Genomic DNA, 12,478 nt, shown 5'->3' on the forward strand with positions numbered 1-12,478 from the left:
TCTTTGGCTTTTCCCTTTTTATAAGTAATTACCTTGGTCTCTAGTCACACCAGACTCTACAGGTTGCTTTTGTGAGCCTTGTCTCATTTTTTGTCAGTGGACTTGCTTTTTACTGTTGTGAGAATCCCTTACTCTAACAAGTTTTACTGTGTCAAGACATACAACCAACCCACTTTGTAGTCACCTGTGGCCAGTGCATCTCGTGGCAGCCTTTATTAGCTGGGGACATCTGCGTAACTCCTCAGACAATGAACTCCAGGACAGCTGAACCAAACTTCTCTCTGCAAGATCTAAAGATGTAGTCATAGGTGATGATACTGCCTCTGCCTCTACAGCTGCTTCCCAAGGGTAAGAACAGGAGCAGGGCAAGTGGCTACTTATGAGGCAGCATGTTTTTATTTTCAGAATACTGAGCCTTTCTAGCCATGCTGTCTGTGGTACAGCTGAAACCTCAGGGCAAGCAAATATTATAGTTATCTGCAGGTAACTGTAAAAGGTATAGTTACATGGAGGTTCAGAATATTCAGAATATAATATCAGTTATATGGAGGTTCAGAATATCAACACTTAATACTGCCTGCTACCACTGGGTCTGCCCCTCACCTTTTCCTGCATGCATCCTGTAACAGTGATCACTTAAGTGGTTTGTTTGGTTTTTTGTTTGTTTTGAGGGGTTTTGTGCCTTGTTTGTTTGTTTGGGTTTTTTAGAGGGCTGGTTTTTCTTGAAAAATGAAACCAAAACCCCATCCCATTTTGCAGCCATCTGGGTATTCTCTGCTACACAATGCAGAACCAATTGCATGGTTCTTGTCAGCGTTACATTTTTATTGTTATATAAAATAAACAGGTCAAATGTTCTTGCCCATTTAAAATACTTGTAGAAATGAAATTTATTGTAAAATTAATAAATCTTAAAAACCCCAGTATTATCTAATAAGCTTAGTCATGTTTAACCACACTGTCTGTACATACTACAAGATATATTTTTTCCTACTCTAGATCATATTCCATGTTTGCGGGGTATGATTTTGTAAACATAAGCATGTCATCTGCCTTATAGTAAAAAGAAGTCGTGATGGTTGCTGTTGGCCTGGTCACGTGTGAAAGGTCAGGCAAAAGCCTGCAGGATTGGGAGTTCAGAAAGCAAGTAGTTGCTTTTCTTGTGCAGGTATTTTCATGCTCTTTTTCAACAGATTTTATCAGAGAAATAGAAATTACTACAGTAGGAACTTCTGGTGTTTTGAGGCAAAAATCAAGTCACTAGTAAGGTAACCAAACCATTTTCAGAAAGTTGCAAGTGCTGTGGCAGAAATTCGTTTCTAGCCAACCTGCAGATGAGTTGAGGTAGTGGTGTGTGTTTTACCTATGGTCCACATTTGGTACTCAGGGCAGCTCTCTCCAGCTTTGTCATTAAATAGCAGATTTAAAGTAAATGGTTGAAGTATAAGTTGACCGTATTTGAAGCATAAGGGTGATGAAAGTGATGCATTATGTCACTGTAGCATATTGACATTATCAATTATGTGTTATTAAACAGCTTGGCTAACTGAATGATTTACCTTGTGCTTAACTGCCTCTTTCAATTAAAAGTAGCAAATGCTGTAGAACTGGGGCACAGTCATAGAAACCATATATTTTCTCCTGTTAACACCAGCACTGCTGACATGCAAGTGATGGGAGTGTTGGCATTTTGCTACAGGCTCTAATGGGCTAGTTTAAATGGCCTAAAAAAACGGATTAATGATTAGGAACAGGACTGTTACACAGCTTCACAGCTCTTTTCCTCAATGCATTTCCATTTACATCAACCAGCTGCACACTTGGGAGGTGTTATTTCAAAGTAGTCAACACGGGCATTTTTCTGCTACCATTTATTTCTATTTCTTAGGTCCCTTTGGTTGTCCAGATGTAGCTAGTGTTTCCCTAAAGTTATAATCTTTAGTGATAAAGAAGAATATCCTTAGATTAGGATGTCTGGTGACCAAAATCTAAAACTGTGGAACTCTATTGTCATGTCAAAATATCTTTGCCATCACTCTGCTTACTCCTGTTTGGTTTATTGTGTTGGAAATAATCTAAAGGTTCCTCTCAGAGTAACTGAAGCACTTCATCAACAAGTACATGATTCTCCTCTGCTATTCACTTGATTTTTGCAGCAAGCAGTAATTTGTACATTAGTCCTACTTGTTTGTAATGGGTAACTGTCCACCCCTAAGCCCTCCCTTTATATACACGGGTACACATCTGCATATATATTTGTTATGTGTATTTCTTTGGGAACTGAATAGACACTGCTGCAATACTCCCACCCCAAGTAATAATTAACACTTTAACCTCAAGCCTCAAGTAATAATTAGATGCCATGACTAGGAAAAACAAGTAGTTCCAAAAGAAAATTAAAAACAAAGTTGTAAAATCTAGCATCTCACTCTTTTTAATGAACCTTAGGAGACTGAGGTGTCTAGCAGACATAATGCATTCTCTTTGCTCTTTTAAGCTAAGGCAATATCAAACCCTGGAGTAGAGGGGATTGAGCACTCAAGGGGAACAAACCTTGTACTTTTTGGAAGTTTATTTCACTGTACTGAGATCTTAGAGCTTGTGGCTGAAAGTCAGCACTTGCTCTCAGGTATCTTGTTGCAAGAGAAGGAAATACATTTTCTTAGAACAGGACACTGTGTGGTATTCTAGTTGCTAGCATTTTTTTAGTGATCAAAGTATGAAGCTAAGTCTTAGCTGTGTACAAGTTCAACCAGGTTTTCTGAACAAGAAACTTTAAAAAAAGTTCATACAATAATTTGGAGAGCAGAGGGGAAAGGGGGGATTTAGGTTCAAAGTGCAGTGGTGTTGACTCCAGCAGGTGTACTAGAGCCACTCTTTGGCAGAATAAAAATGATTCCAAACAGATTTGCAGTGTCTGTGGGGGAATAAGCATAGCTCAAAGGTGAGCACATCACCAAGTTGTCCTTGAATGTGGTATTGTAGCTCATCTTCCTTTTTTAATGCTATTTTTAGGAAACTAAGGCTGAGACAGGCATGCTGAAGGCTCCGTGTGTGTGTTTGTTCACTGGCTTTGCAGTACCTTTGACTCAGCTGGTGGACTTCAGCCAAGCATATTAGAGAAGGAAGAATCCCAAAAGCATAATGAGCCAACCTATTTCTTGAATAAAATGTGTCCAGTTGGAGGAGGAAGCTGCAACTCTGTGTGGTAGGGAGTGTGGTCAGAGGGTTTGGTTAAACTCCAGTTTTTTTAAGATGAGAGAATGCAGACTGGGGAATGCAGCTAAGAGTACCCCCACGGCTATGATGGTATTTTACATGACAAACAACTACAAACTCATCGAGAAAAAGCAGGGTTTGATAGTCTTGGTGCTGATACATCTACTTGTTACTTCTGAGAGGTTCTCCTCTTGTTTGTGCACTACACGGAGGGGGATTTATTGCGAGTTTTCTTGTCTGCATATGTATGGGCCAGAATATGAATAATTTTTATTTCAGGTGTGTAAAGCTGCTTCCCTTCTTCCTCCTTATTAGGACATTTAGTTTATCAGTAGCCACTTGAATGTCTTGGTTGGTTTTTCTATATTTCAAAATAATTTTTAAATTTTATTTTATTTTTGCACAGCAATTTTATGTTTTCAGAGCCAGCATTTCTAGTCCTCGGTAGGGTCATGAGAACATCTGCTTTGCATAGTTTGCAAGTGTTACTTATTAACTCAGGCCCCCCAATCCGGGCAGTGTGGTGCCTGTTCCCAGGCCAGGCTCAGCCTGCTACTTGTCTTTTGGAAGCACGTGTTGAAGTTCATTGCACACATTTATTCTTCAGTTTTCTGCTTGGCTTGGATTCGCTTCTAAGATTCTGTTCTGAAACGATGATGTAAACTATATAATTTTTTTTTCCTTAAGCATCCGTGTAGCACTTTTCCCCCTGTAGTTCATAGTAGTAGTGCTTGTGGGCAGGTTTCAAAGGAATCTCATCTCCATATGGTTTTACCCGATAATCCTTTATCCACCATCTTCAGCTCTCATTCCGTTGCTTTCTTGCCTGTGGCTACGTTTCTATCTCTGCATCAATTAGCACAGTGATTTATACAACAAGCAAGCAGTTTAGAGGTAATGGTACACAATTAACATCTCATTCCACCATAAAGGGTATGCTAAATACCCCAGTCACTGCTTTCTCTGCCTGGAATTGAAATAAGTGTTTGTCCTAATTCATATGCTATCTGATGTGAAGTGGGCCTGCTTTGTACGGCACTACACCATTAATCTAATTATAGATAGCTGCAAATGAAGTGCTGTCTGAGCACAGAGACTGAAGAAAATAGCGCTTTTGTCATTTAGCATGACTCTGTGAAGCAAGATCGCACTTTACACGGCAGCATGGCAAAATGGGAATCTGAATAATATTGCTGCCTGTTGCATCTTTTCTAATTACAACAGCATTGTAAACACAACTGGGCGCTGATATAAATAGAGCTGTAGATACGCTGTCATGTGGGTTGTAGGAGAAAATCCTTAGTGTGCTGTTGTATTAAATGATGCATCCTGATTGACAGCTACCTTGAGACTGCGCTGATGGAGTTGTCAAAGCGCCGTGCGAAGGCGCTGCTCCGGCGGCGGCAGCTGCGGCTCCCCGCGCCGCCCGGCCGGGCACAGCGCCGCCTGTCCTTCTGTCCGCCTGTCCTTCTGTCCTTCTGTCCGCTTGTCCTTCTGTCCGCCTGTCCGTACGGCTGTCCGCTCCCGCCTCTGCCCGCTCGGCCTCCGTCTGAAACCGAGGGAAGCTATTCTTTGCCTGGCTTTAACCCTTCGTAGGTTTCTCTAGAGTGTTAATTGTGTATCACACAAGGAATGGGAAGTGGGAAATGTGGCTGAATTACAAGTCTAATTAAGTTTCTGCTGCTGGAGTGAGTACTGCGTGGTGGTGAGGCTACTTTCGGTTCTCTTTTTCTTTTGCTGCTACTAGAGGCTCATTATTTTTCTGACTGTTTTGAGATTTTTCGTATTGTTATTTTTTTCATCAGCTGTCTCTGTAACAGTTTGAGTGTTTGCTCCCCCATCAGACTAAAAGTGCTGTTATTTTGTACAGGTGTTAATGCCAATCCTCACCACCACCCCGTGGAAGCAAATTAGCTCTAGAACTTAGAGCTCGGGGAAAAAAGCCTCTGTGATTTGCAAAATGTCCTTTATCTCCTCGTTTCAGTAAGGAATCCTTGACTCTGAATGAAGGTGGCTCTGACATCCTCAAATAATACGAATAAGTTCATTGTTTTCCTGCTTAGATGCTGTGGTGGAAATCTAAGCAAGGACATGGTCATGATGTTGACGTGTATAATGGTTAATAAAAAAGGCAGCTTGCTCATTGTGTTTGGAACTGGAACATTGCTTGGTGTTGCTTCCACTGAATGCAGAGTAATATACTCCATGTGAATTGGTGACGTCAAACCACAGGTGACAACAGGGAAGTGACTTGAGACAGGATGTGGATTGGGAACGCTGAAGGGAAATTATGTGACCACAGTTAATACATTTCACTAGTTCCAAACCCGAGACTGTGAGGCTAGTGAAAATAATGAAGACACACAGCAGACAGTTTCTCTACTGAAATCTGAGCTACGTCAGATTTTCATCCTTCTGACCACAGGAATGACAGACATTTGAAAAACATGGTTGAACATTTAGGTAAAGCATACTGAAAATCCACATCTGGTCAGCAGTCCAAACACTAACGTAAGTAACATATGGGTAGTGATTACTCTATAAAATCTCCAATGGAGTTTGAACATTTACAGCTTCTGGGGACATGAGTTTCAAGTGTACAGGGAAGATCATATTTAATAAACTAATGTGAGACGTAACAGAGTGCAATTTTGAGCATTTTGGTGAAGATTTGTAATATTCTGATGTATATGATAAGGGAACCGTATCTGTGCAAACTACAGAACTCGTTTTTAAGCACAGATGGGGTGAGATATGCCCTAGCTATCTTTTTTTGTAGCAATCAGTCTACTTGTCTACTGACTTGGGGGATCAGTAGGGAATGTACTGACAAAAAAAAATCCACAAAACCCAAGGTATAATTTTCACTGTATTTACTTTCTTCCCCCTCTACCCCCCGCCCTGTATTGCTATTACTGCACCTTTTTGTGCTCTTATTTTTGTCATGGAGATTTGGTTGTAAGTGGTAGTTTTGCATTACATAAACACCCAATTCATTTAGTGGGAGAGGTGGGACAAGATGCTGTTACCCTTAGAAAACGATTAAGTTAACATCACTTTTCCCTCCTATAATTTTTGTCAACTGACTATGGAGTCCAGTGGTCTGGTGGAAAAGAAACACCTGTTTTGTGCCATCAAAAGCTGTATGGCTCCTTTTGGTACTGCTTTATTGACTTTACTTTGGCTGGCGGAACTGGGCTTTGAAACCCTGTGGAGTGGAGCAGTGGCTGGTGACAACTACTCATCAGCACAGATCTGATGGCTAGCAGATTTCCCTGCTCTCAGGGTCCACCTGCAATCTATTTATGACTCCAGCAAATGTTTCTTCTGGTTTAGGCCAGTGGAAACCTCCTGGTCTCTGTTTATAACCCAAACTTGACAGCCTTCCCCAATTTACGCCCTCTTCTTTCTCCCATCTCCTCCTCCTTCTGTGCATAAAGGAAGAAAATCAGAATCTCATCCGCACTTGGTTAGCAGCATATCAAAACTTCTGCTTCCTATGTTCAGCATTGTTCTCGCTAAATCAAAGGCATAGCAGCAGTGTTTGTCATGTAATGAAAATATGTGGTATTTTCTTAATTGTCTTTGTTGTGGCAGCACTGGCGGGCAGGTCCTGTGGCTCTCACTGAGCTGCAGGCAGCACCCGGGTACGGTGAGCAGCACCCTGCACCCTGCTCCACAACTCATCTCCAGGGATAAGTAGCAGCATCACAAAGGGATATTTATGCAGGTATTTAGTGGGGTGCAGCCAGCAGCAGAAATACATCAAAGGTAATCCTAGAGAAGGAACCTTTCTTTTCAGCTATGTCTTTTTATATTCTGAAAGGTCATTTGTGAACCAACTGTGCCAAAAAAGGCCTTTCCCCAGAAGTTTACTGTTGTTATTTTTTACTTTTTGATTACAGTAACTTGCTTATCCCCCAAACAGACTAAAGAACAATAAACAAATACAAAAGGAAAAGGAACAGCTCATCAATAACAAAGACCTACGTTTTAAAGCTTTGAGAGTACTGACTCTTACATCTCACTCCAAGCAAAGCAGGAGTCCTGCAGAGAAAGGAATCTAAAAGATATGAAAATTATAAAGATAGTAAAAACAATGTTTGCTAGGGATATTTTAGCTTGATGTGGAGAACTGAGCTTTAAAGTGCAGCATACTGAGAAATGTGTTTTTCCCTCACTGTTGAATGTTGTGTAGTGCATAGGGAATTCTGTATTTCAACCCCTGTGAAATACTGTAACCTAGATGAATGCAGAAGGTCTGGCTTTCTCTTCGAGTTTAAATTTTGAAATTGGGCAGCTCAGGAGTGTTAATGTGGCTTTAAAAACTAAATGGCACCTAAACCTAATCCTTTGAAATCATATCAAAATAGTCTCTTGTAAGAGGCAACAATACAGTCCACAAATATAACTTATTTCTGCATTCTTCCTTTTTTTCTCTCGTTTTTTTTTTTTTTTTAATTTATTTTCAAACTCTGAGTACAAAGAAGACACCAACCATGGATACTGAAACTGTGCAATTTGTTGTAATTATATTCCCCCCCATAGATTTAATGAAGGACTTTTAAGTACAATTTATCTTTGATAAATAGTCCCTCTACACAGAATGTTTATTGGATTGACAGCAGAATACACTCTGCAAGCGTTTTTTCCTTGCCACTTATGACTCAGATGAATTTTAATAGGAGTAAAAAGCTTTTATTTGCACAGTAATTTCACTTAAGGATCATATCCTTCAGAAACTGGCAGACACTTGTACGTCTTGATTGCAAAACAGACACTCAAGAGTAAAGAAACATGCATAAGATGTTATTATTTGACTTGTCACACTGCTGCAATTCTACTTGCAGCTTGTGTCATCAGTTCTCCTATAGGCATCGCCTGCCCTGTCCCTGCACACGGAGCGTGTGTCCGTGTCTGCTCGCACACGTGCGAAAAAAGGGAAGCACCGTGAGCATCGCGCACTGAGCGCGGTGGCTTGAGCTGGGAGAGAGCTGGCTGGGCTTTGGGGTGCAAATTGTGACTGCCACGGCGTGAACTGCCGCGATGATGCCTGCAGGAGGCTTGGAGTTAAAGCTGCTTTCTGCATACAAAAGGGGGCTGTGTCCCTGTGCCACGGTGATTGTGACCGAGGCACATGGCTGGGAACGGGTCCTGAAATCTTTGGGTGCCACTTAGAGCTTCAGGGAACATTGCTGTGGTCTTTTATTACCCTTACTGGGGTGTGGTGGCAGGGTCTGTTCATGTAACTATTTGCCTCTATTTCTGGTTAGGAGCGAGTATTTCTGAGTGAATGGCTGCACTGTTCATCTCACAAAACATTGTGTGTCCACACACCATTTATGGAGGACGATAATCCTCTGTTACGTTGTTTTAATTTACCTTTGAGAGCTGCATTTTAAAGATGTCACTGCAGAGTTAATCACCTTTTGCATGTATTTCTAAATACCTTGTTCTGCTTCCTACAGAAGCAGAAGGTAGAGTCCCCCTTTACCTTCACCATAAGGGTATCGGATTTTTTCTGTCCACGTAAAAATGAGAAGTAAAGACATTTTATTGTTAATAAAACAATAGCTAATTGTTTTGGAGGAAAACATACTGTTCCAAGCAAGGTGTTGAACTTTACATCAGCAAAATACGCATTTGAATTGTAAATGCCGTCCGTCGGATGCTTCTGATTAAAACCTTTGTTTAAATTATTAATGAAGCGCGGCGCTGGCCCTCGCTCGCTGTGCCCCGGCGAGGCGGCAGTGTCACACAGAGACCTGCTGCCATCTACTGGCTCCGTGCGCTCCCTCCGGCCGTCCGTCTGTCTGTCTGTCTGTCCGTCCGTCCGTCCGGGGGCAGGGAGCTCGCCAAGTGATGGCAAGTTTTTAAAAACTAAAAGCCCCGAGGCCGAAATCATTTTAGGCAACATATAGATGCCTTCCGAAAGGCTTCGTTCAAAGGGATGCTCCCACCCGAGGGTCATCGTATTCTCCTCTGTTTTTAATTGCTGTAAAACATACTAGAGAAAACAATGCTTTCTCCAGACACGTGAAGGCTGCTGGATGAGTTTTATTGCAGATAAAGCATATTCAATACAACAGCGTTTGGTTGTTCTGCTTACGCATGAGAAATCAGAATTGAAGTTGAATTAATACGTTTTCATTGCAAAATCTGAGCAAATTGCTAACTTCAAATATTAAATACATGGTAAAAAGAAATGTTTAAAAGGTAAACATAATGTTTAAGATCAGTCATGTCATTGAAAGTCTGGCAGACCTTCCCAAAAGGTCAATTTCCAATTCATCACTGCACTGGAAAAGAATCCCTCAATATTCCATATTGACCAAAGATAATGTGCAGCAAGCATAAGGGCATTTCTGTTTTTAAATTTGCATCTCCCCTCCCTATCCCCAATTTTAAAATGAATCCAACATCTCTTTACTGTACTTGATTCTTTGGTTTTATGTGCACTTTGCTGCAGACTGGAGTTGCATATTTTTCTTTCTACATCCTGAAAATGAAACCCTGAATAAAGATTTCAAACAGTGTTTTGTCGACACTCCTGTGAAGAACAGCTAACAGATGTATTTCATAAAAACATGCCATAAAATAATGAAGGTTGTTGACTGGAATTCACCAAGGTAAAGTTTTCTAAACCAGTCCTCTTCCTATTCTTTAGTACAAATTGCAAATACTGACGAAGGTTGCTGCAGAGCTGAGCAAGTACATGCCAGAGAAAGCAGCAGAGGACACCTCCAGCATTTTGAGATCTCCCATGCCTGGAACAGTGGTGGCAGTTTCTGTCAATCCTGGAGACATGGTAAGAAATGTGATCTATATATCTGTATTTTCCTTATATATCCCACAGAAATTTTGCCTTGGTGCAGCTTAATCTACAGGTCACATGGTTTGGTGTGGGTTTTTTTTGGTTGTCTTGGTTCTGTTTCTTTTATTTTTAAAAAAATCACCTGTAGAATAAAGTGGGCTGAAGGATGTATGCTATTTTATTTTGAATTATAAAAACTAATAAAGAAAACCAATTCAAATTAAACTGGCTTTAAAAGGAAAATTTTCAGCCTGGTACAAGTTCACAGCAGAAACTCAGAGACAGCTTGGTTTTGTATCCCAAATACCTTGAAGGGGAGGACAGGTACAAGGGAGAAAATAGTAAGTAAATTCCCATAAGTGTGTACGTATATTTATATATCTATATCTGTATCTATATCCTGTAGTGCTAGCAAGAGGAAATTGTTGCTTTTCTGCCCTGAAGTAATGAAAATATTACTAGGAAAAAAAGGGACACGGGACTTTATTTAACTTTACCACCTTTTTTTTTTTTTTTTTAGAAGCCTTGTGTTATCATTTTGCAAGACACATGAGTCAGGAATTCTATGCTGGGAATTTCCAGGCTCATGTGGTAGTCTTCTTGTCTTGCAGAAGGAATAAACTTGCCATATAGAAGGACAAGGGGTTATGCTGTTGCTGGTCTGGGGATTTTTGTTTAAAAGTTGTGTATAAACAGACTTAAACTCAGCTTTATATGAAATTCAATTCACATTGTATCATATGTTATTTCTAAGGTCGAGGCCCTTATCTCTCATAACCATTGAAAACAAGGGAGTGATTACAGGCACAGGAATATTTGAATCAGATCATGCATATTAATTTAAAAGTACTGTTGTCAGTTAAATGATGCCACAAACATGTATGTAGCACTTAGATACAAAGAGAAGCTTCAGTCACAGGGTTCATAATTTATGGCAGTGAAGCCTAGCTTTTCTTGAAAGATGGTTCAAAAATGTGATCAAGATCTGAAATTCAAAATCAGCATTGTACTTATTAGGTGGCAGTCACCAATCATCCTGGCAAAGTGGTATATTTGCTTACATTTTGCTATGATACCACGTTTGCTTTTAAAATATATGATTGTTTCTGTCTGTGTACAGTGAAAACAGCGTCATCATGTTAATATGAAAGATCTGTAGGTGCCAATGTTTGTAGTAATGAAATAAAGACATTTCAGAGGAAACAGATCTTAAGCTGGTAAGAAATTAGAAATTATTTTAGCTCCTACACTTAGCTTTCTTGTTTATGATCTATACATGCAGACACACAGTTTAGATATTTTAAAAAAAAGGAACAGTATTCAATTAAAATTATTCTTTATGTCATGAGATAGAGGAATCTGCTTTCTTTGTCTAGGGCAATACAAGTGGCTGAATGAGGGAGATCGTAAGCAAATACTTTTCTTTTTGTGAAAAATTAAGGGAAATATTTTTAAGTTAAGGATTTTGAGGCTTTAAAATTATGTTTAATATTTATTTTTGAGAAATTAATTCTAAATGTTACCAGCTTTCTTGCCCTGAAGAACAGTTCTTGTTGTCTTGAAGGAATACAATCAGTGGAGAAGGAGGCCAGAGCCTAAGGGATTTTCAGTAAATAAATAAATGAACCTCCCTCCACAAATCTACAAGTGGTGCTGTGCATCAGAGCACAAGTTGTTAAATAATGTGTGTGAGATTTCTTTTTTCTCTTCTCCTCTCCTGCAGCTTTTTGCTGGAGGCACTGAGTGGCAGAGCATTTGAACAGCATAATCTATGTTCTGCTGACCTGAGCTTGTCATTGCTAATTGTGTGGCTTTAATTGCAAAAAACACATTTGCGTTATTGAAAAGGGTTTAACTTAAATCCTTCCTTTTCAGGACTAGTGTCAAAACGTTAAAAAAAAAGCGAGCAAGCAAGCGAAGGAGGGTAACATCAGCCATCGGCACTGAATAAGCAGTGGGATGGTGGGATTCAGATTACACGTCTTGGCTGTCTGTCAGAACCCAGCTCACTCACTACAGCTGCTGAAGGCATGATGGGCAGGGAGCTGTAGCTCCTTGATAAATACAGCTCTTTTTGTTGCACTGCTTGGGAAAAGTCTGATTTCTTTAGCGTGCTGGAGAAATGGGAATTTAAGTCGCTCCTATTCTGTCTGCTTGCCACTGGGTTTGGCAGCTCAAATTTGCACAGTGTGTGAAAACAGCACAGCTGAAAAATGGGAGAACGCAACGTAGTTGTCCATCCTTCCCCTCAGGTGTTGCCGGTGCTAGCAATAAAGCTGTCAGGTTATAGCTGCTCTGAGACTGTTTGCCCCAAGCTGTGAGCTGTGCACTGCAGTGTTAGAGCAGCACAGTCCCTGTGCTCACAGAGACACTCTCAGAGCGGTCAGGAGCACGGGGAGCTGAGCTGTCACCCCCCTCCTTCAGGTGTAACTTTACAAATGGTGA

At 40.5% G+C, this 12,478-nt stretch overlaps 1 protein-coding gene across 2 annotated transcripts in view; it reads left to right on the forward strand.

Moving 5' to 3' along the window:
- The window catches only part of PCCA (propionyl-CoA carboxylase subunit alpha), a 271,414-nt gene that overhangs the window by 245,462 nt on the left and 13,474 nt on the right, over positions 1 to 12,478 (forward strand). For both annotated transcript variants that reach the window (XM_088159871.1, XM_014873333.2), the window contains exon 22: positions 9,887 to 10,027. In XM_088159871.1, the coding sequence (XP_088015997.1) occupies positions 9,887 to 10,027 (141 nt within the window). The remainder of the gene's footprint in view (positions 1 to 9,886; positions 10,028 to 12,478) is intronic.

The sequence above is a fragment of the Sturnus vulgaris genome, chromosome 2 (assembly GCF_052056855.1).
Source record: "Sturnus vulgaris isolate bStuVul1 chromosome 2, bStuVul1.hap1, whole genome shotgun sequence".
Lineage (NCBI taxonomy): Eukaryota > Metazoa > Chordata > Aves > Passeriformes > Sturnidae > Sturnus > Sturnus vulgaris.